Source organism: Suillus discolor (genome assembly GCF_016758755.1).
Source record: "Suillus discolor strain FC423 chromosome Unknown F5147scaffold_24, whole genome shotgun sequence".
NCBI lineage: Eukaryota > Fungi > Basidiomycota > Agaricomycetes > Boletales > Suillaceae > Suillus > Suillus discolor.
In genome coordinates this window covers 441339-465307 of record NW_024541271.1, presented here as the reverse complement: position 1 = coordinate 465307, position 23969 = coordinate 441339, and the positions used below count along the sequence as shown (strand labels likewise).

Sequence of the window (23969 nt, the reverse complement as noted above, 5' to 3'; positions counted from 1 at the left end):
AGATGTTCTCAAGGTGGAGGGATCGAGGAGTGGATGGTAATTGGAGGGTGTCATTGGTCCAATCAATGTCAGGGTTCATGTCATTTAGCCAGGGTTTTCCCAGGAGGATCATATCTTTGTTGCTCATGTTGAGGACATTGAACTTTCCTATCATGACCCGATCGTTGATCTTGATTGCGAGGTGGCAGAAGTGTGTGACAGTGTGTTTCGAGTATTCCCCGTCTGCAGTTCAGATTCTGATTGGTCGGGATAGTTCGTGGGTTTGGATCTTGTGTTTTCTGACAAACATCCAATGGATAAATGTGGCTACTGCGCTGGTGTCAATGACGGCAGTGGTTTCCAGTGATTTGTTCCAATGTTCAGAGGATAAGACGGTGACCGGTGAAGGTACAACAATTCAGATGGTGAGTCTGAACAATGTTGGGTCTTGAAGAACCTAGCTGCTATTCAACCCTAAAGGGTTTCTGGACCAGGCTCAAGGCTCAGAGGAGAGGAAATATGATAGAAACTTGCTGAATACTCAGACTCATACTGGTAACTGGTGAAAAGGTAACTTCATTATGTAAGCTACAAAGTGCCAACATAAGGTAAGGTAAAGACAGTCTCTACAAGCCTAGCCAGAAATGAATCCCTACACCGGCACCCTAAATTCTCTGGTCTTTCCTACATTATTGACAGTACGTACATTGATATATGGGAGGTCTAATGCTGTGGTAGGCTCCCGCTCTAAAAATCCAATCTTTTGGTTTCTAGATCTTCATCATCCAAATCTTCGATCTTGCTGGTTTCATCATCAGGTTCTGTACACCTTACCGGTTGCTTTCCTTTATCATTCTTTCGAATATCTCCAGTGGTTCGTGGGTGGAATGCAGTATCATTGGCATGATGACCACTCTTATGACACTTAAAGCACAACCCTTTCTTCATGTGCTCATTTCTAGCTTCTTCGGTCATTCAATCCACGTCCATGGCATTGGGATCATGGGATCAGTTGGGAGTGTATCATGGGGTTGGCTTTCAGCTGTTCTGGGGATTCTGGTGGTGGGAGCGATGGGCAAGGAGGAGTTGATATGCAGATTCCATATTTACAACTTTCCTTACCAGCCCGTCAAAGGTGGAGGGGATGTCTCCAGAGTCGCAGATCTTCTGCACGACTCCTCACTTCAGACTGCGGAGGAAGTAATCTTTCTTGGCAGCGTAGTTCGTGACTCCAGCTTTACTGCATAGCTGTTTGAATGTGTTGATGTACTCATTTACATCATTGCCTTGTTTTATGTTGTGCAACTTGTATAACACAGTACCTGCAGAGTCGATGGGTTTGAAGGATGAAGAGAAGGCGTCGAGGAAGTCTGCCCAGGTACCATAGCCAAAAGGCTAGCTGGTTTTGAGGTCAATCTCCATGGCATGGTCAATAAAATCTTCCATCCATATGGCGGCAGTGCCTTCTTTAAAGAAGGAGAGGGTGAAGCCGATCTTCTCAGTGTCTTCTTTGTAGATCTGGGCATTGATGTCTAGATAGAGTCGTACGAGTCGGATGAATCTAGAGGAGAGTTCTCTGTCTCCATTGAAGTCAGGGGGGACACCAATTTTCTTTTCTATTGGTTTAGGCATGTCGTCGTCAGAGTCTTCTTCTTCTTTGTCAGAGGGTTTGTTGTCCAATGGGGGTTCTTCGGGGTATTTGGGTTGAGCGTCAGAAATTTCTTTGTCTTCGTCTGATACGAGTGGTACTGGTTCAGGGGTAGGATCAGGTAGGACTGTCAATGGTCTGATCGAAGATACAGTGGTTCTTGCCTGGACTGATGATGGCCCTGGCACGTTTAAGAATGCAAGAAAGGGGTTCGGGGGTGTCTGAGGTCTGTTCAATCCAGCTGTGAAAACTGGGGATCTGGGGTAGGGGTTCAGTCCAATGATTTCGCTGAACGTGTGCTGCTACTTTCATGAGGCAGGTGTCTTGGTCAAGTATAAGCCCCGCTGGATAGCTGGGGTTCAGAATAGTTAACTTGAATCTTTTATTATGAACTCAGATAGAGTCTTCCATAACTGCTCCAATAAAGGAGATCAATAGTACAGTATCGGGTAACGACGACCAGAGGTAGAACTCTGGTGAAGTGATCGAGTAATGGCTAGTCTCTTCTCAAAGAGCTAGATCAGAAGGCACCCTCAGGTCCTAGTCAGGTATCAGGTAGAACTGAGTAGATTCAAGTTAAGGAGAATACAGGGAATAGCTAGGGTTTATATATGTAAAAGAAGCATGCACGGACCAGTCCAAGAGGCGTTGTAGAAGTACAAGAAAGGGGAACCAGAGATAAGGAAGTCCTCATGGTCAACATGAGGTAGGCTAGAAGTGAGACGGGGATCAGGAAGTATAGTACATGTGTAGTCCTGTAGGTGATGATGGGAAAATGATGGGGTTACTGTAACAGCAGCCTGTCCAGTTGGAATATGATAAATGTAAGATCTTTAGTTATGTGGAGTGAGCTTTCAATTTAGTCACCAACAGCTCAAAGACCATGATATCAATGTTCTATTATGTCTAGCACAGTCCCTGGACCTCAGCCCTATTTAATGTCTCTGGAAAATACTCAATAAATTGCTTGCAGCCTATCAAAATTCATCATAGGAGCTATTTCAGCTGTAGGATAGAGTTGCAGCAGAGTGAGGAAGGAGTACTAGGAAGAAATGTTCAAAATTGATAGATAGCATGTCTAGAAGAGTGGCAGAAGTGATTAGAGCAAAAGGAGGTCACACAAAGTATCATAATTATAGAGATTGTATTGATCAAACTAAAAGTCAAAAAAGTGTCTCAATGAGTCACCAAATTAAAATAGCCATATCTGCACAACATGACATCAGCTTCCCATGCTATAGGGGACATAAATGAGGCTGAGAAGTATAGCCTTCTGACACCTCCCTATATCTTAGTCATATTCTCACACCCTGGCTCATAATAAAGCAATTACATGAAAAGTTACAAACATTGAGACACCTTTTGAGCCACTGTACTTTAGTAATGCTCTGATCAATATGCCATGTTTTTTTTCATCAGACAATCATTACCACAGTTTGGATCATGTTTACTGTGTGTAGCTGTAATTAAATGTATCCTTTGTATGGTCTGTATTGTGTGTGCAGCCTGTATTGTGTATGCAGTTTGTCTGCATTGTAACAAGATGTACAGATTGTAGGGATATGTGACAGTATTGTAAAGGGGGGACTTCCTTGTGTAATTGTAATGTTTGTCACCAACACTGTACAATCTTGTACACTATTGTACAGGCACCCCCTAGTTTGCTGATGTAGGCCATGTCTAGGCATAGAGAACTGCATGGGTATGGGTAACCCACAGCGGGTCACAGGTACAGGTACTGCCGGGTACGGGTACGGGTCAGGATTTTGTGACCCGCACAAACACCCATACCCATGATGTACCCGTCACAGTCATGGTGTAGCGGTTACACTTGACACTCATTCTCATATATCTATGCTTGTGTCATATCCCATATTCCGGACCTACATCCGATGATGTTCCCATGCCTCATCCGGACCTCCGGACCCCCTGTCCATGTCCTTTATCTGTCAAGATGCCTGTACACCCGGATCCCTGCACCTTTGCATATCCACACATCCAGATCCAAAACCTGGACACTCAATCTGATATCCACTTGCCAGGATCTCTGGATCTGACCTATGCTTCATATCCGAACCCAAACCTTAAATCAGTGCTCATCCCCTTATGGTAATCACCTGTTTCCAGACATCCGGACATCCGGATCCGACCCACATCTATCTTCCATGCCTTTTCCCTTTGTATGTTCCTTCTCGAGTTAGTCTATACTCATTTTCTGTACCTCGTTTCATTTCCACCTTTATTTTCCTATGTTCTCATTTCCGTCTTCATTTACTATTTTCCAATAGACTAGTGTTTGACTTTTCTATACACTCCGTCCACAGCCTCGCATAGCTTCAGACTGCGCTGACTGATTCTCCATTATGTCCTCCATAGTATATAAACCCTGTAGAAACTCCTGTATTTCCTTAGTCTGAATATTACACATATTAGTCCTCGCACTAGACCTCACACTAAGTCCTCATACTAGTTTTAGTCCTCTGACTTAGTCAATATCCATCTCAGGCCTAGGGAGGAATTCCCTAGGCCGGAGCTCTGCTCCTCCGATCCTACACTCCTCCGAGTTTCCGGAAGTTCCTCCGGAACTTTCCCGTGGTCCTCCGGACCTATTCTGCTTCGGACTTTGTCCCTGCAGCCTTTCCTCTGTTTGTTTCTACTCAGGACTTGTCCTGAGTAGCCATTACACATATCTGTACCAGGACGAAACCTCATAGTAATTTCCGGAAGTTCCTCCAGAACTTTCCCAGACCCCTCCGGAAGTTTCTCGCACTCATCCGGATCCGGATAGTCCTTCTGGACTTTCCCGCGCTCCTTCGGAAGTCCTACGGACTTCCTTGGACTTCCTCTGGATGTCATCTGAATTAAGGGCACATACTCGGGTAAGGGGTGCAGCGCATGAGCTGAAGCCAAGCCCTTCGGAACCAGTCCTACCCTTTGTGCATGGTCTTAACAGCTTGCTTGTGAGTGTTATACTACTTGTCTATACTTATTTTTGTTCACTCACACCTATTCCAGCTTGTTTTCTGTCTGCACGAGGTACATTTGTGGCGCACGCATGTAGAGTCAACTCTGGATGGGGAGTTGGTAGCATCTTAAGAAGAAAGGGAGAATGGTTTTGGGAACGCTCGGGCACTCGCGTGGTTTTCGCCTAGATGCGCTTAGATGTGCTTATGTCGCTTATGTCGCTTACCTCGCTTAAACCTGTTTTTGGCAACTCGCGTGGTTTTCATGTATATTTCGAGCAGCGACTCAAATAATGTTGCCCATTGGAAACTTAGCATGATGTTGGTAATACTGTATACATTTGACCTTAGGTTCGTTACAGCGTCGCCGAGCCCCCGAACCGAACCTATTTCGTGTGACAGTCACACCAAATTGAGGGTAGTGAACCTAAATGTGTGACATTTTGTTCATGGGTGGTGGCATAAATTATAATTTTACCATGTTTTTCTACTTACTTTCTACCTCTTTTACCTTGAATATTGAAACAGTTACCTCTTTGCATTACATTTCATTGCATGTGTATGTATTATGTAGAAAAAACATGTAAATATGAACCTATTAATACTTCTGTCACACCACCCTCAGCCAGACGAACATGCGAACCTACCATTATGTAACGTCACACTGGGACCCCCACAAACCTAAGGTCGAATGCATACAGTACATGGCATTAAATAATGTGTTTGAGCAGGGGGACAACGGGATTTGAGTGTTTTGCCTACTGTAATCGTTAGTAGTGGCTGTGTATGTACATAAATGGAACAACATATGATACAATTACAAACAGGGAGATAACAAATGTGGTGACAGGAGATAAGATTCAAATAAAAAGATACAAAGACAATGTAGACTCAAAAACTGGAGAATGTGAGGACTGGGACATGGGAGACGGGAGACGGGAGACGGGAGACGGGAGACGGGAGACGGGAGACGGGAGATGGGAGACGGGAGACGGGAGACGGGAGACGGGAGACGGGAGGACATGGGACACAATGGGAGATGGGGGGCAGGGAAAAATGGGAAAATAAATACATTCAATGATACTGTTACATATTTTGTAATTTTATTTCTCTCAAAATCCTACTCAAAGAACGCAGAACTGACTGATCTTATGTACTATGCACTTTTATATGGTGTGGTAGATTGTACTTTCAGTTCTTTTGAAATCCTGCTCATAGATTGTTTCAAAATTCACTATCAAGGCATGATCTTATTCAAAATGCATGATTTATTAGGATGCAGCCTGAGGCCAGGAAGCCAAAAGAGGCCTGCACTCTCCTTGGCTTCCTGTGACAAAGGAACAATGCTCATCAGGAGCCTTCTGAATTATTGGGATGAAGCTGAGGCCAGGAAGCTAAAAAAAAGAGTGCAGAGTGCTCTTTTTTGCTTCCTGTGCCGAAGGCAGAACAGGTGTGGACTCGTTAGGTATGGATGAAGTAGACTTTCGAGTGGGGATCTCTTTCTCTCAGCTGCAAAGGTGCATGCATTGTGTGTTTTTATGCTACTTCATCATGCTAACTGATCAGTAACTTATGATTATTCGTGTGCATACCACCACTCACACCCTCTCATTCTTCCCATCTCATCCCTCCTTCCACTCCTTCCACTGTTCTGGCACATTCCAGTGTCCTCCACATATGTTTGAGCCATGTTAGCATTTGCTGACATGTGCCAAGCACTAGTCCTTCAACTCATTGCTCATCGTCCAATGCCGCCACTCATTTCATATGTTGCGCATGTAGACTCAAGTCTGGATGGGGAACTAATATGTTTATTGGACAAGGTATGTATTTTTTTGCGACATCACGCACGCGGCTCACTTGAACTCATCTGCACTCACCCATGCCTCCACTCCTCCTCTGGTGCCATCCACATATGTTCAAGTCACGTCAGCATTCACTGATGTGTGCTGGACATATGTGCTAAGCACTGGCGGCTGACCTGCAGGCTTATCCCTCACAGGTAATGCCCTGGGTCCATTCTGTTGATACCCGCAAGAAAACCCATACCTGCACCCATACCCGCACCACGGTGTAGGTATACAACACAGAGTGGGGCTATACAAAGATGGCTCCAAACTGATATCTTTATGTTGTGGTCTTGCACTGCCTATCTGCTATACTTGTGGGACAAGTGTGTTTGACCCAGGGGTCTGCGGTCTGGGAATAGTTTTGGGGGTCAGTGAGTGATGTGAGGTTAATAATCCGAGTGTGGGAAACAGTGTCCGAAGGTATAATTACAATGTCCGATGCAAAAGCATCAGGTCCGATGTTTTTCAGGTTTTGGGTTATCGTGTTCGGGTTTGGTGTATCAGAAACTAATAGTAACGCGATAGCGAGCATTGGGAAAGTGAGCGGTGTGCGCAATAATAATGATAATGGATACAGACAGTGAAGGAACGATGATATTCGCAATGTCAACTAAGAACTATGAAAATATTGGGTTTGACCACTAAGTGTCAGAGGCAATTCTCCTCTACTCAGATGATGATGATGCTATGGGGAGTCCAATATTTATGTAGATACATAGAAATCCGGAACCCTATAGGCAAAAGTAGTAGCGGAATATTTCAGGTCCTATGTAATAAGACATGATGTACTGCAGACTATGGGAATACATGTAATAACGCGGTCGACAATGTTAGCAATGTGAAAACAAGTAACTACACACCTAGTGGGGCTAGCACAATGAGACTGGACATAGGTAGGACAAGTGTGCGTGATATCTGATCGGCTGATGCGAAACCCGATGTCTGATGCCCAATGTCCGATGTTTTCCGGTTTGGTGCGTATTGAGTTGGATATGATAGGGAATGATTTGGGTAATGATTAGCATTCAACATGCATCAGAAAATAGATCTCTATGAGGCTATAAGGACTCTGGCAAGTCCTACAATGGGTACAGGTATATCTCTGGGTATGGGTACAGGTCCACCTGTGCACACCCAGGGGTATACCCATGCAGTTCCCTATCTAGGCATTGCTGATGGGCACAATATAACATTCTGGTCAGGTTGAGCAAGGGTAAGTTTGGAAGTGGCAGCGATAGCAAAAAGCACAGAGAGAGTGAGATAAGACATGTCTCAAATTTCAGCATACCATCTGAACAACAAGTGGTGTGTGTGGAGCCATATCTGAGTGGCTGTAACTGGTAATTGATTAATTACTATACCAAGCAAGTACTGGTATGAGCATCATGCACCCACCATACTGTGACTGGTGACCTGTGACCCAACACGCAGAGGGTGGGGCTCACCTTGAGCTTGCCATTGATAACGGTGAGCATGGAATGATTTGAGCCAGCAGGTGGATGACTTTTGTGAAATGATTTAGAGTTTTGAGAAGCCATGTGGATGACTTTTGTGAAACCAATTTGAATTTTAGTTATAACATCAATTTATTTACTTTATACATTTTGATTTTATTTTGTCCAATATGGTCCCTCATACCCACTGGCCAAAATTTAACCTCATGACTTAGTGCCAGATATCTATGTACATGTACAAATGTATCAAATGACAGACTGCATGACATTTATTTTCTACAGAACCCTCTTCCCACTATGGGACGTCTTCCCGACGGCATCACGTGAATTGCCGGAAATTGCCAGTTGGTCGAAAGTTGGCTACTAATTATGGGGGTCGTAGGAAACCTTGTCAAGCACGGTCATCAGTGAACTGATGGACGAATTAGAAAGACATATATAACAATATATAGCACATATTCACAAGCATCAACATAATTCTGCTATCGATCGTTACATATGAATATTTGACCTTGTAGAGGAAACAACAGTTCCTGATGTTCATATCCCAGTACGCAGTCTGGAAAAGGTGTATATATTGCTCAGACTCGTACTTGAAGGGAAGGCGAAGCAATAGCTAATGATAAGGCTAGAGGAATCACCACCGCCACATCAGAAGTAAAATTCACAATTTCAAAGTGAAGAATGGAAGACAGCATTGTTCAAAGAACGACTGTGTGCCCACCAAGTGAACAAGAATACATATACGTGCTGCTGTAAGTTTTAACACCATCTGCTTAAAATTCCTGATATCCGAAAACTGTAGGCTAATTTCCTAAATCATGATGAAAGATGGCACCATTCAAAGAATGACAATGTGGAGCAACAGTCGACAATCAGGCTAGAGTAATCACCACGACCACGTCAGAAGTAAGATTCACAATTTCGAAGTTAAGAATATAGGATAGCATCGGTTAAAGAACAACTATGTGCCCGCCAAGTGAACAAGAATAAACATATCTACTGCTGTGAGTTTTGACGCTATCCGTTTGATGTTCTTGACATTTGTCAACTATATATCAGTTCGGAATCCGTGTGAAAAAGTCTTACCTATGCACAACAGTCGAGGATGTGTTTACCAGGTGAGCGAGAGATTATTTTTTCATACTTCAAGTTACACGCAACCTTCTATGTTTATATAATGACTGGCAGCTGTGTCCTGCTTTGGATACTGCGAACATATTGGATAACTGTCTTTCAATGGCGCTGATTGGCCAAGCTGTAACTTGATTGATGTTGTTAGCGCGATGTCGGGACAATACGAAAACCACCATTGTTGCCCTGCATTGCCTCACCTGAACTTATTAACAAACCAGAGGGAGATCACCATCATCACTCCGCACTTTCTTACCTGAACTTACTAACAACCCAGAAGTCAGATGCAACTTAGTCAAACAAGCTGGCAGATGGCTGAACTGTAGCTCGATTGATGCTGTTAGCACGACGTCAGGGCAATACAAATATCACCCTTGTTGCCCCGCATTTCTCCACCTGAACTTAATAACATCCCAGAGGGAGATCACCATCGTCAGTCTGCATTTCCTCGCCTGAGCTTACTAACAACCCAGAGGCCAGATGACTGAACTGTAGCTCGATTGATGCTGTCAGCGCGATGTTGGGACAACACAGTACGACGCCATTTTGACACCATTTCTTTCTAATGTTTAATCACCATCTATTGTGCCTCGCTTACTATTTGATATGGGCAAGGTGCAATGTACCATGCGTCAACATAATCTGATGTCTTTGCACGCTGCCATAGGAGTTTTTGGTGAAGGTATTTGGGACATTGGCTATTTAGGTTGTTGATTCAGGGACAAGGGGGGCGGATCCACGATTTAGGGCTGAAGTTGTGTTGTCAGTGATTTGACTAAAAACTGCAGATATCGCCATTAATATCCTATGTTTCCTGCATTTGGCCTGGTGGAACCAGGCAGGTAGATTCACAACTCCAGGCTTAACTTGTGCTATCCGCTATAAGCTGCAGACTCTACTGTAGTCGCTCTGTTTTTCCTATCTTCGGCCGTTTGAAATCACGCAGGTTGATTGTCCCATGTGACGTGTCATGGTATTTACTTTGAGTCTGAAGCTGCCACTCATGAGAGGGTGTGTCACACTGTTTAACCAGAAATTTGCTTGAATTGTTATCACATTAGAAGTAAACTAATCAGAAATAATGTGGTGGTAGCAGACTATCGATAGGTGCCTAAGGTGAATCAAAAGCGGCATCGTCGCATTGCGCCCTCTGTCTTGCTAGAGCATTCACTGACATGCTAGCCCTTGCCATATCACTAAGCTCATTGCGGTGATTCCTTCCAAAAACTTTCCTAAAAAAAATGAGTCCAGTTGGGGCTGATTGGAAATGTAAGAGTGACACACCTAGTCCACCATTGAAGGAGCCTGTCAACCCTGCAGTGGGCTTTGTGACCAGGAGGCCGTTCAAAGAAGTCCATGATGGTTTGCCAGAATTGTACATAATCGAAGTCCCCATCAACAGACCTCCAAGACGTAATAGAAGAAATTGTGAATCGCACCTGCCACAATTATGGTTATCATTCATCATTCAAACTAAATATATAACTTACTTGACATGCAATGTATGCAATTGAATGAGGTGTCACTTTTTTCATCTTGATGATTTCTGCTACATGTTTCTTGACCTTGACTCCAGAGGAAGACTTCTTAGCACGTGTATTGTTTCGGATGACATCAGTACCATCGCCGTCACCTTCGACATCCCTTGCTGATGAGGGCGATGTGAATACAGCTTTGTACCCCTAAGAAGAATCAGCGAGCTCGCTGTCTGGCTAGAGTCGAGTGGGACAAACCTGAAGAAGAATTTTGCCCTTAAACAGGCCTTCCTCTAGATCATGTGGGTTGGCGGCATATTTATCATACAAGAAAGTCGGAAAAGAGAGATCTGTGACAACATAACCCTCCGAACGATCTCGAATTCCTGCCCTTACCCTGCCAGATAGTGAGCGCTTCTCTTGCTGAGTCCGAGTGCACTACTTACACTGGGTCATTCCAATCTAATTCGGCCGGACAGAGCAACATGCTGCACACATTGTGAGTAAATCCACGAGAATGTTTATCCTCGGGGTCGACTGGTGGATCAGGCTTGAAGTCACGATTGAGCCATTCGGAAACAAGAGTCTTGAGCTTGGAGGTGTCGTTGCCTCGAGCACTGTCAGCGCCTTGCCGAAGCTAATAAAGACCCCGTGAGATAAACCAATTGTAGACATCAGTAAAGCGTACCATTTTTATCATGTGCAAGTAGTCATCGTACTCCAACTCACAGCCCTTCTTATGAAACCACGGTAAGGTTTGCATCAGGACGACATACCCTACTTGCAATTGATCCTGTCTAGATACGCCAATTAATATCATTCACGACCCAAAAGTGAAAAACATACTCTAGAGTGGCGTCCTGGTCCTGCTGCTCGTCGTCATATCTTCTGTCATTTTCGGCGACGAGGTCCTCAACATTGTCGAACAGAGCGACAACCCGTCTGAGTGCTCGTCCTTGAGCCATGTAGTAATTTATTTGCCTGATAGACGGTAAGAAATGATGACTCAATGCAAGTAGTGGGGGACATACTTTTCTTTTGCTGCCCACCCCACCTCAAGAGTCTCGACCTGCTCCTCAAGTTGAGCAATTCTCCTTCTCTGTCAAGCCTGGACATGATTTGCCGCTTCGGATTGCCGAAGATTACCCCCATCTTGATCCTCAGTGTCCGATGGGTTGCCTCCATCCTGCCGCCAGTCCTTGTCATGTGGCGCACTAGCCTCGGCGAGCGACATAGAGCTAGGGAGACGAGATGAAGTAGAGAAGACAAAGTGAAGTAGACGGTAGAAGAAGAGAAGGTGTGAGAGTAGGGAAATAACCAGCCAGGTCGCATGAGTCTTATATGATGCTGGGTGGGACTAACACTAGTTTCCTAAAAAGAAAAATGTCTCTGCTGGGATTACCGTAAGAGATCAAGCGATTGGAACAAATACCTATCTGGGAAAACATTAAGGTTAGTACTAGGAATAGTCGGTCCTTCTAAAAACAGAAAATAGGACTGTTATAGTCTGGGAGACCGACATATCGTCCCTGTAATTTTGCTAAGTCTCCTGTTTTGCAGCCTTGACCAAGAATGCTTCATACTTGGTTGACTGCTTTTTATCTGGCAACAAGATACCGTAGATGCGTTGCAATGAGTTGTTGTTTGCATCACCCAGGAAATACAGAGTTCTACAAGGGCTGGATCAGAGCGATATTATATCAAGCGAGTTCCAAACTATATACTTGCCTTTGGTGACCATAAATGCCTTGATCTTGCTGGTGTGTGGTATATGAGAACCAATACAGAGATCTACCATCCACGACGATACACAGCGGTAGAGGTGCCATCTGGAATCATGGTCTCGATCAAGTGCTTCTTGTATCTGTAACTGAGCTGAGACGGTGATCAGGATAATTGATCTCGAGATGGATGTCACGCATACTTTTCACAAATTTGTTGTATTTTGCGTGCAGTTCTTCAAATAGCTTGATGCAATGATCAAAAAAACTTGGTGGTGGTTGGAGCTACTCATAGTCTCATAGTAAGTCAGTTAAATTAAAGTTTAAAGAACATCTGTAAGGATTACTGACTTCTAACTTGAAGGCGCTGCTACTGTTGCCGTCATTTTGTCCTTCTTCTCTTTTGGGTTCTTTGCATTTCCAGTGTGTGGTCCATTGAGGGAGGGTATTTAAGCGACAGTTGCAAACAAGATGCGATTGGAGTAGCCAGCTGTCGAATAAATGTGAAGAAAGCTAACTTGTGACTTGTAGATACGCTACAACGCGCCAGATATGAGTCTACCGGGTCAGCCAATGTTAACCCGGTAACCGCCCTTCGTAAAATTACTGTTATTGATGTTGTATCTGTAATAGTATCATGTGGTTCAATGTCATAGTAGCAGAAAATATCCCGTGCTTTGCAAAGTAACACTACAATCAAATTTAAATAGCATGCAGCAGTAAAGGAAGACGTGCACGATGCGCGTAGTGAACGCAGAAGAAGCTAAGGAAGTGGCACCGGCAGTTGCTCAGCGTGAGTGCCATTCGACCCACTGCCCTTGCCATCGCCGTCCCGTTCTTGGCCATACTTAACAAGGTCAAGGACCGTCTGCCAGTCGGTGCCGGTTTTCTCCCGACAGATGCACTTTGGAGCTGGACCACCATTCTCCTTGTTGGAGTGGGGGAGGTTGGCGCAATCCAGCCCCCTCTTCGACATCAAACGAACGTTCACAGCAGGAGAGGCTTTGACTTGCAATGACATAGCCTTGCTACCTGTGCAGCCGGCTTCGACTTTCGAGTCAATGGCGCCCTGGAGCTAGGTCACCATAAAAAATCAAGTGTAGCTGCACTACTTACCATTACATTCTCTTTGTCCAGCTGAAGATCCTTATAGGCCTTACCCCTATCGCTACACTTTGTAACCCATGGGCTGCGTCGTGACTCGCTGAGGAGGCTCGTCCACTTGAACTGCTCGACTGCACCATCACATTGGAGGCCAGGTGCACAAGTCTTCTTCTTGATGGCTGGAGCAGCGATTGGCAACAACTCCGAGCCAGATCTATGCTTTGTAGCACCGCAGCCGCTGACGGGAGAAGGTGAAAATTCACGCAAGGGCGAGCCCATAAGACTTGGAGGGGTGGTGGTAGAGTCTTCAGGTGAGCAAGTGAAAGGGTTCGTCATGCTTTCACGCGATGAATCTGGTTCACAGAACATCAACATGCCATCACCACTCCCAGATGTGGAAAATCCATCATGATCATAATGCTGTCGATCATGTTGGACACGGGCTATCGGGTCCTCATCCCAAGACTCGGAGGAATGGGTGTCGCTAGTTGTGTATGGATTGGGACGTAACATGCTAAAGCTGGTACAGAATTAATGACTATGAACTGACGAGTTCTTATACGTATTAAGCTGTGTTGCTGGGTGTCCATCATACCAAGTGTGAGTAACATTGTGCCATGAAGCAAAAGTTTCCATTTTTAGAAAGAGCTGGTTTACTAATTCTCAACTGTCATTAGGTATAATATGACGCTCAGTGCTGATCACACATTGCAACGCATAGTTAGAACTTGCAAGCAATTTCCATTTTTGACATATTCTGAGTTTCAAAGTGAGTCATGATCCGTTGAACTTTACGTCCGGTGTGCTCCGAATAGAATCACAGCGAGAGAAGTATGGTTTCCATTCTGTCAATCACTCAAATACCATTTTTGGGAAGAGCTGAGTTCTAAGTGTCGCAGACAAATTGGATGGCTCGATCATTTGTTATTGGTATTCACTGCTATGGCAATTCTTCAAACTCCGGTTCGTATTTACTAATCGCTTATGTATTCGTCATGCTCTGCTACCCAACACCCATCCAAGTCGTCGAAGAATGAACACAACAACTCTTGCCTGTGATGAAGGCCAATTTAAATGCCTCACTGCAGCCCTTACAGTTTCCTCTGACAAGGTGGACTCCTATGATCATCAGAGCCCACCTCCAAGCTCTCCACGCTCTCTGAGTCCCGGGCTTTCAGAATCAGGTATTGATAATGCATGTTATGCAATGGTTAAGAGACTCAAATGTGACCACCACAGCCATTACAACCTCGGGTTCAGATGCTGAAGAAGATATCTTGCCTTTGACGCCTGATTCTAAACATTCCTACCGTATGGGATGCGCGCATATCCTCCCTCGTAGGTCGCCAACTCTAAGCCGTTTTCAGAGGCCTCGCAATCGAGGCTCCCACCCTTACTGTCGGCCATCCCCAAGTCTTGAAGAGGAGTACCTGGGCTCTAAATTATTAGGCAGACCCTCTAATAGTGACGATCCGTCAGAGTCGATGAGCCTCAGGGTAGGTCCTGCTGTCGTGTATAGCTCTGGCAACATCTCACATGCACCTGGGTTAAGGATGCATATACAAGGCAAATAGAACAACTCTCACCTGACTCATTCCATTATGCTGTGCACTACAAAGAAGCAGTATGTGAACGCAAGCGCATGCGCTTGTTCACCGTGGCATGGGAACTCGAGGAGACCAAAAGGCTGCATGCTTTTCTTGAAGCAACAATGGTCAATTCAGAAATGGAATTCGCAGCAGCGGTGGATGAGTCACGCTGGTTACTTGATATGATTGTTGACCGTCAGAAACTGAGGTCTATCAAGGCAGATGTCAGACAAGTTACTGCTGCATTGACCTGCACCAAACCGGTTCGGTGCATGGATGACTAATGCTCTCCCACGAGCCCGATACCCTAGAAATCATTATGAACAATCTTCCTTTACTTTATGGTTCAGACTGCAGTTCAGATAGTATTTTCATTTCATTTCTCAGACAGACTCAGATAGGCTGAATATTCTTGTATATTTGATTTTGCGGTAAATTCTGCTTAGTCAGCAATAACAATGACTCAGACTGAATCCCACACATGTCAAGTAACAGTGTAAAATAGTTCTTGCATAAGTTGCCTTGTGGGAACTTTCTTAACACTCTAAATACACAGCTCGCGTCATTTCTACGGTCAATAAAGTAACATCATAACAAGACACCAACAAATAACATAATCAGTCTGTTACTTAATATTTGTCACATGATACTAAGTTATATGACTCTAACAGTCAGGTGACCTATGATCCTAAACCAAATCATGACAAAGCAACCTTTTGAGATGACTAAAGCTTGATGACACAAATTATAAAGCACATGACTACAGTAAATAGTATTGGTACAATCTGACTAAGCCTATTCCCCTTAGAACGTGGGAAATAGTAACACAGCCACCATAATTTATCTATATAAGACCCCACTTTTTGCCAATAAAAATATGCAGAGAGGGAACTTTTAAGCCCCACAAAATAAATTTGAGTGTGAAGTGTGATCAGTATCAACAACAGTGACAAGAGCTGTTAAGCAACTAACTGAGAGGTCATTGTAAGCAACATCCAGCAATACCTTTAGCTCATTGTCAACAACCGTCAAATATCTTGAGCTCACGGTGCTCAACAGTGAGCAAAACTTTTTCTTTGATTTTCTACTGGTGAACCTCTAGTCTCTTTCTTTTCTTTTCTTTCTTCTTTTTCTCTTTCTTTTCCTGTTTCTTTCTGTCTTTTTTCTCATTTGTCTCTTTTTCTGTTCAGTTCGTTCACGTCTTAGTGTTATTGTCTGAATTTGTTTCAAGATCTTTGTGTTGTCTTTACGTCCATCTAAGCACCGGCTTAGTGGGAAGACTTCAGAAGTTGATAGTGACACTTGACCTCACTCATCTGAGTAGTGATACTGAGCCAGGGTTTTCTTTGTCTGCTAGACTTTAGTTGTTGAATAGGGGACTTGGTACTGAAATCCAAGGACGTCCGTTCCTGATTCTGTTTAATACTCATTGTGAGTTCCTTGGCAGCAGGTTCAATAGTGAACTAAGAGTTCTACTGATCACTGATTAGTCCTGACCTTTGATTCTACCTGTTTGTGCTGAGGGGGTGATTGTTATAACTTCGCACAATTTTTCTGTAGTAAATTTATTACGAGAAGCATTGTTACTGAAGGAAGGGTTTCTATCATCAATCTATTTCTTTTTTTATCAGTACCATACTGTTGGGCTGACTTTTCTTTGTTCTCTAATCACTGCCATACCATTGGAGTGATTTATTTTCTTTTTGTCATCACCATACTGTTAGGCTGACTACATTCTGTTTATTTTTTTTATTACATCCATACTGTTGGATTAACTGGTATTGCTACTGACCTCACAGGAAGTACTTTTGTCTGAACATAGCTTAGTAAAGTGTAAACAGCCACTCACGAACAACCACATTATCAGTCATTGGTATTTGTCTGAATCACTGACTGTGGAGATTTTTGATTTTGTAGGTGTTTATCTATAGATCATCTATCTAAGAAGCCAGCATATGACAGGAACAAAAAATCTCTTCATTGAGCTGATGCAGAGCTGTCCCTTCTAAAGGACACCGCTATCGAGGCTGAGTCCTGATGATAAATGGTCAGCCTTTTTTCAAGTAATGATTCCCTCCTTTAATCACTGACATATTTGCAGGCCTCACTCTACTAAGAGTAACGAACATCTCGGTCAAGTGGGAATTGATGGATGAATTAGGTACTTGTACGTTGAAACTTACTGCATACTTCTGTTATACAACTACGCTCTTCGCACTCGCTTGTAAGCGCCTTCTGTAAAGTACTGCGTCTTAAGCAACTGTCCGAATATTAAATTTTGACTGAAAAGACTTGATGATTGCTCTGATGGGCTTCATACAACGTGGAGTATTGCGCAGGTGGCGATCCGAGTCTCAACGCTGATCGACGAAGCGAAAAATTAAACTGCCTGGGCGTACGAACCAACTGGATTTAGATCTGGCAAGCCTCGTTGTCATTGCAGTTTTATTTACTATTAGTTTTATGGTCTCGTAAATGTTCAATACATTTTTCCTATCACAGAAATCAGGTTTTAACGAGGCATGAACATTGATTAATCATCCCACCATCAGTCCACCACAATGATGCTGCCCGCTTACACCTGCGATGACCAGCAGCCAGATTTCTTTTCTAACAATGAGTATAACTTTGACAGCCTGTTCAACGATGAATTGAGCCCCCATGATCACCATGACTACCCGCTGCCACACCCCAACCCTTTCTACAACGATTTCGTGCAGCCTAGCGCAGAGACATCAAATATGTTGATTACCAGGGAAGAAGAGACTCACCCCCTTCAATTCTCGCCATCTTCGATCGAAGATTGGCTCAACCATAACACATCGTCTCACATGACAGTGGACAACCCAGGGACTACCCTTCACTTACAAGCACCAAGTCAGCTTGGGCTGCATGATCCTGACAATCACCATGAGCCATTCAATGCAGAGACCCCTCAGCCAAGCATTGGCGATTACCTGAACAGTTTTGGTCTGCCGGTTATATCTACGGATGGGGCATCAACGTTGTAGAGACTCGTGCCTCTCATTGTGCAATATTGCAGTTTTCACTAGGGAGTACATGGCACGAACTTGTAGCATCACTCTGTATGCTATCCACAGCTATTCCTACATGAGGCGCAGCTTTCCCGTGCAACGCGCAACTTGCGCGTGTACCTTTCCCGCGCTTCACGATGTATATGCGCGCATGCTTTCCCGCGCTTGAGCGCCCTATAGCGCCAGCCATCCGGAAGCATCCATCCACTGTCCACCAAGTTCCCTAGTGCGTATATTTCCATTTCTCACATTTGCATATCATTCCATCTTTATTTTTATCATGGACCCTTACTTACATATATCCTTACATACCTTACTCGGTAGCGCTTTGGCTCCGCATGACAGCGCTTAGGCGCCATACTTAAGCGCCAGCAGTACATACTATTACCGGACTTACTCACCCACGAAAAATGACAGAGGACTGAACCAGAACAATACCCATTTACTACCCAACAGAGCATAGTTGAAATCTATTCCTTGGCACCTCGCATATAACATCTCTCAGCTTGCATCTCTCACCTCTTGACTAGTGTCTAATCATCACTTAAGCAAACTCACTCTTACTCTCTCTTGTTTCCGCATACACGCATGCACATTCCCGCGCTTCGCGCATTCTCGCGCCTTGCGTGCACCTGCGCTTTCCCACGCTTCGCATTCGCCAACCAGTAGCGCCTTCAGCGCCTACTACTAGATCCTTGCTGCACTCGCTTCCCCTTTAGGGTCGAACGCACTTGTCATCTCAAGTATAGCAGACTAGGCAACGCGTGACCTTACAACATTTATAGATACAGTCAGGAGCATTGTTCGTGCCTCCCTGTATCGTTGAACCTTCAACGTTTCCAACAGGATTCCAGGGTGAACTAAAACCTCTGGGGAAGGCCTTACCGCCTCCTGTCAATTGCAACCACAGAGCATCGAAGAGAACTCACGAATTTCTGTTTCACCCATATTCACACCAACCTGGGGATCACGAGGTGAGTGCAGTGGATGTGCAGCAGCTAAATTGCTGACGGAGTTGGGGTTGCATAGTCCCAAGCTCCTGAGTCTGAACCATCCATAGTCCAACCACCGCTACTCCCCTCATATGCTGAAAATGATCCTTTGCACGTGGAAATCGTTCAGTTTTCATTGGACCATGTGATTGACTACGCAGTCAACGTTCACTGCCTCCTAAATCAGAAGGAAAGAAAGAAGTTAGTTGAGGAAGCCTTGACCAATGCGGTCAATTCCATCTGCCCTCACACACTGGCAGGTAAGCATGCGCGTCTCTTTTTTGAAAAAAGAACTCACTTCCAAGTTTTGGCCGTGTATCAGGGACCAGAAAGAAATGGGTCAAAAATAATAAGAAGGCACTGTACCAAACAATTTCCGATCCTTTCAAAAAGATCATGACCACTTCCAAGAGAATCGTGCGGGCCAAAATTCAAACTGGATATCGTTTGCGTCCTGAACCTTGGTCAGGTATCTCTGAACCCGAGCACCAGAGAAAAACAGTCCAAGACCTCATTGACGACAATATCTTCCCTCACAAATTTAGCGTCGGGAGTGACGGTCATGCGCTCGAGAACAGGGTGGTATGGGACATCATTCTCAATGCTCTTCAAGAAGTTGGGTACCAACGGTACCTCAGAACGCTGGATAGCATGATGCTGACAGCAATCGTCGCTGTGTACTGTGCATTATCGGAACTGTCAAGTGGAAGGTTGGTAGACATTGAATTTGGGGCCGATGCCTTTAAAGACCAGTATGACACACTGCAGCATTATATTAACCAGAAAGTCGCCCATGACATAGCATTTTCGGAGCGATGGAAAGATTACGAGTGGGTTACTCGTGCCAGGTTGCTTGAGATTTAATTAGTACTCATACTCGATCGTGATGATAACGTACCTTGCTACCAACCATTGTACCAACTTCAATACGTGTACTACTAGGCAGTCGTCTTCTCTCAGTGTTAGTGCAGATTCTGCAGAAGTAATATTTGAAATAAATAAATCACCTGATCATGACGACTCCCACATTAAGGGCTTTGTCGAACACAAACAAATTCCCATGCGTCAGCCGATCAGTGTAAAGCTGTGCACTTGGCCAGAATCTTAATTTTATTCTCATCTGCTGAGTGCTCTACAGTTTTCGGCAAATACTCACCATCATACTTTTGTCAGTAGCTGAGCGCTGAGTCTTATTACATGGATCTCACCGCTCTTGGACATCCAAACCTGTGCGACAGCAGTTCTACATCTGTTTTTAAAGCCACTGAGATGACATCACTGTAGGCTTTGTGGAAGGGTTGTGTGTGCTGAGTGTTCTGGATGGGTAAGTCTTGTGTTTTACTGTGTTTCGCTTTTCTCTGTCGTTCGTTTGCTTTTTCGCTACAGTTGATCCTTTGGTTTTCCATGCCGCAAACTAACACTCCTAAACTCAGACATTCTACATCACCGACCCATCCTCCCAATCCCCTTCTGGCAAAAACACCAAAGCGAAACCTGCACGCGCATGCAACGAGTGCTACAAAGCTGCCTTTCCTCCCGTCCAGTCCATCACCGGTGGTTACAGCTCGGTTCATGAGATTGTTCATCATGGATATATCTTTCGATTCACGAAAAATACTAACAAGGCTCAGCCAAAGTCAAATTCACAAACTTCTGCGGACAACCTGGCGTGCACGTTGACGCTGACAGGTCCATCTATTACAGAGAGGGCCACGAACGCGAAACACTCATCTTCAGGCTCCTCAACCTAATACTCTGGTATGGGCCACGTAAACACTATAAGCGTGTACAGAGAGTATGGGTGGACGAGATCATCAATGCCCCACGCTGGAAAGACTTTATCAACCAACTAGATAACGAGTGGCTGGGGTTCACGATCTATGTAAGTGCTTGATACATATTGTATGTGATCTTTTTTTAGTTCAATGAGCCTCCTTGATCACACATGCAGGCTTTATACATGTCCCTGATGACCAACGGAATTCCTGGAATTGAAAACTTGGCATTGATGCATAGCTTGCCATATGCACTCCTTGTATGGGCGTATGTCCTAATTTCCCCGCGTATCAATCCCAGAGTTCTGACCTTGTATCTCGTCAGGATGGTATTCTTCGGCCTCGCATTGTCTATCTTCATTTTTGATACCGATGACGTTGCAACACTCGCGACGATGATCCCTGGATGGATAATAGTCTTGATATTCATGTTATGGCGCTGGCATTCAAGCCAGCCCTAACGTCTCGCGCCTCTTAAAGTGTTGGGGTCTCGGCCCACATCTCGAAGAGCTTGGTGTCAAACCACACAATTTGAGCATTAGACGATGTGAGTTACGATTAAATGTCCTGGTGTTCTTGATTGATGTTCTCCAGGGAAGAATGATGAGGTCGTGGGGTTCACGCCATTTGGGGAGACGTTCGTGAAGGAATACGGTTCCCCTTATTACCATGTACATGTTGAGTGCTCTCCCTGATGCACTGATTTTGCCTGATCAGGTTGAATCAGCGAGCTGATTTTCACCGTATGCTCTATGTGGCGGTTGAACCATACTGTAACATACGTGTAGGTTGTCGTGTTGTATCCGTGGATCCGTCAAAACCTAGTGTGATGCTTGCATCTGGGGAGATTGTATCTGCTGACGTACTCATTGGCGCTGATGGAGTCAAAAGTATTACTCAGCAGTATGTCATCGGCGGGCCCGATGCACCCATGGCTACTGGAGACTCTGCTTACAGAGCCCTCATCCCGACCGAGAAACTTCTGCAGGATGATGACCTGAAATCACTGGTGGAGAAGACAGAATCAATCATTTGGATGGGCCCTACGATATTCATGCTGTGGTCTACAATGAACACTGCTGTTGGATGGCTACTGAATTTTGCGAAATCCTTGCCCTGTCAGCCAGAGCGCGTCATCCAATACCTGTGTGGCTCAAGACACCCAGAATTGGACCAGATGTTCATTGACAGACCCAGCGATCGAGTTGCATAACGATGTACACATATGGAGTGCGCCACTATGCTTCCTTACTCTTGCACCGCCGATGCTATTCTATATCTGTGGTTTGGTTGGTAGGCTTACAGGATAAGTCGAGAGTATATACTAGTATACATCCTCCGAATTATATCGTGCAGCCACATGGTTTCTCCGATCTTATTACATCGGGTCTCAATGGTGGAACCTGGTGGGACTTCATCGAGGTCCATCGATTCATCATTTACGTGTGGAGTCAGCAGATCACGAGAAATAGTTCTCATTTCAAATTTCGCTTATAGCTATTCCATAAGCACTAACTTGAAACACCCCGTATATACTTCATCAGCGCATTCACACCTAGTCCTACCCATCATCTCCTGTGGATCTTATTAGGTGATGGCGATTCTCCCATGCTCTCTCCTTCTTCCTCCCGATTTATGGCTCAAGACGACATATATGAAGCCGAAGATCCAGACGTGCCCACTATGCGCGTGCGTGATCCATCGACATGGGACTGTTACGCTGCCCCCACTTGAGATCAAGAATCTCAATACCAAGAAACCACACCAGCCCTCCGCGTTCCTATATCCCCATCCGCATCAACGAACAAAGGTAATAAGAGAGTTCTGGGATACAGAAAGAAGTTATGTGCAGGGACTGGATCTCATGCATGATGTGAGTATTGATGGCCCTTGATTTGAATGAGATGAACTGATTTCCTGTGCAGCACTTCTTGACGCCGATCATAGTGTCGCTCGACAGTTCCCGTCCGCTCCTTATGCGCACAGAATTGACTACCATTTTCTCAAATTTTATTGACATTTGGAACTTCCATCATGCATTTTTCAGTGCCCTGACTGCGCTGCTCTATCCCTCTCTGTCTCACCTTGATGTCCCAAATCCTAACCCACCACCCCTTTCAGCACTCCTTCTCTCGCATTTTCCTTATCTCTCTCTTTACACGCCATTTATAACTGCATTCCCAAGTTCTATATCCTTCCTTTCCCGTCCACCCGCGCCATTTGCCCTATATCTACGAACACAAGAATGTGATCCACGCTGCGGGCAGCTAAAACTCACAGATTGGCTTTTGAGTGCTTCCACAGGTATGTCCACGGCGTTCTTACTCCTAGTTTAACACTGACACCACACAGCACGACCCTCGGCTCAGGATAGTCTACATGCACGACCGGGCGAAGACATGGACATAGGCTGCATTTTTTCGGTTCCAACTCGTATGTTGGGTCACCTACATTTAATATCGACTCAGAAGATGCGACTGGAGCAAGTGGGCAACACATTTCTAGCTTCGTTACTGTCATATGCTGATCAGTCCTCTAGCATACAACACTCCCGAGGACAGGTTCTGGCCACAGCGACCACTGTCTTCAGTAGCCTATTCCCCTCAAATAACTCACCCCATAATGCATGAGTGTGTCATGTATTTCGGTCCTGGCACTGTAGTGGGTAGCCCGACTGTGATCGTCCGATCTCCGCGTGCTTCTGGCACCAGTAAGTACACATGTTAATGTGATATAAACTCTGTATTGATTGGGTTACTAGCATTCTGTTGATACAATCATTTCTAGTCGCACATGAGTCTACTAAATGCTTGGAGAGTACTATAGCTTGAAGCAGCTGGAAATGTGTTTAGTGACCGCATGTTGACAGTTCTGTATCAAAGATTGATTTAGGGGTCTGCCTTAAACCTGATGGTTCTTAGAATGTGATGCAGCTTGTTAGTGCGGGTCCTTCCAATTCATTGGCAGTTGAATAAGGTCAGAAAATAGGAGAGAGCCGGCGGAGGTCCTTGCCCTTGTTGAGAAAGATGAGTTTCTTTATTCGTCTATGTCTCTAAACTGAACGATCACCAGTGACATCGTCTCTCAATACATCTCTTCATGCACACGCACATACACTCTCGCTCCTCGCATTGCAATGCGCTACCCTCGGCCTTCCGCTTACCCTACACTTCATTCAGCCAGGCCGCACCTTAATCTCCAAGAATACGACTTTAGACACTCGACAGCCAAAGCTCCCCGATTTAGCATC

The 23969-nt window shown here is 44.8% G+C and overlaps 7 protein-coding genes across 7 annotated transcripts; 3 read left to right on the top strand and 4 right to left on the bottom strand.

Moving 5' to 3' along the window:
* Positions 1 to 1374: 1374 nt before the first annotated feature.
* On the bottom strand, positions 1375 to 1939 carry F5147DRAFT_773176 (uncharacterized protein; the record flags this gene model as incomplete). Its single annotated transcript, XM_041441423.1, has 2 exons — positions 1375 to 1727; positions 1780 to 1939. The coding sequence occupies 2 exons, from the start codon at positions 1937 to 1939 to the stop codon at positions 1375 to 1377; spliced, it is 513 nt and encodes a 170-aa protein (XP_041293447.1).
* Positions 1940 to 4099: 2160 nt separating this feature from the next.
* On the bottom strand, positions 4100 to 5240 carry F5147DRAFT_652448 (uncharacterized protein; the record flags this gene model as incomplete). Its single annotated transcript, XM_041433624.1, has 5 exons — positions 4100 to 4483; positions 4632 to 4696; positions 4818 to 4976; positions 5086 to 5101; positions 5238 to 5240. The coding sequence occupies 5 exons, from the start codon at positions 5238 to 5240 to the stop codon at positions 4100 to 4102; spliced, it is 627 nt and encodes a 208-aa protein (XP_041293446.1).
* A 4899-nt stretch (positions 5241 to 10139) lies between these two features.
* On the bottom strand, positions 10140 to 11737 carry F5147DRAFT_773175 (uncharacterized protein; the record flags this gene model as incomplete). The annotated part of the gene is made up of 9 exons (XM_041441422.1): positions 10140 to 10260; positions 10313 to 10467; positions 10519 to 10710; positions 10762 to 10900; positions 10950 to 11140; positions 11192 to 11300; positions 11350 to 11484; positions 11535 to 11572; positions 11618 to 11737. The coding sequence occupies 9 exons, from the start codon at positions 11735 to 11737 to the stop codon at positions 10140 to 10142; spliced, it is 1200 nt and encodes a 399-aa protein (XP_041293445.1).
* A 306-nt stretch (positions 11738 to 12043) lies between these two features.
* Positions 12044 to 13841, bottom strand: F5147DRAFT_652446 (uncharacterized protein; the record flags this gene model as incomplete). The annotated part of the gene is made up of 7 exons (XM_041433623.1): positions 12044 to 12173; positions 12228 to 12378; positions 12428 to 12509; positions 12576 to 12714; positions 12743 to 12848; positions 13038 to 13299; positions 13341 to 13841. The coding sequence occupies 7 exons, from the start codon at positions 13839 to 13841 to the stop codon at positions 12044 to 12046; spliced, it is 1371 nt and encodes a 456-aa protein (XP_041293444.1).
* A 476-nt stretch (positions 13842 to 14317) lies between these two features.
* F5147DRAFT_798592 (uncharacterized protein) lies at positions 14318 to 15201 on the top strand (the record flags this gene model as incomplete). The annotated part of the gene is made up of 3 exons (XM_041443230.1): positions 14318 to 14512; positions 14568 to 14824; positions 14881 to 15201. Exons 1-3 carry the CDS (start codon positions 14362 to 14364, stop codon positions 15199 to 15201), a joined length of 729 nt encoding a protein of 242 aa, XP_041293443.1. The 5' UTR covers positions 14318 to 14361.
* A 5953-nt stretch (positions 15202 to 21154) lies between these two features.
* F5147DRAFT_156025 (uncharacterized protein) lies at positions 21155 to 21765 on the top strand (the record flags this gene model as incomplete). The annotated part of the gene is made up of 3 exons (XM_041428319.1): positions 21155 to 21266; positions 21314 to 21396; positions 21447 to 21765. Coding segments are annotated over 3 exons (514 nt in total), but the record flags the coding sequence as incomplete, so codon positions are not given.
* Positions 21766 to 22517: 752 nt separating this feature from the next.
* On the top strand, positions 22518 to 22920 carry F5147DRAFT_553650 (Rho family DH domain-containing guanine nucleotide exchange factor; the record flags this gene model as incomplete). The annotated part of the gene is made up of 2 exons (XM_041430457.1): positions 22518 to 22592; positions 22645 to 22920. Coding segments are annotated over 2 exons (351 nt in total), but the record flags the coding sequence as incomplete, so codon positions are not given.
* Positions 22921 to 23969: the final 1049 nt, after the last annotated feature.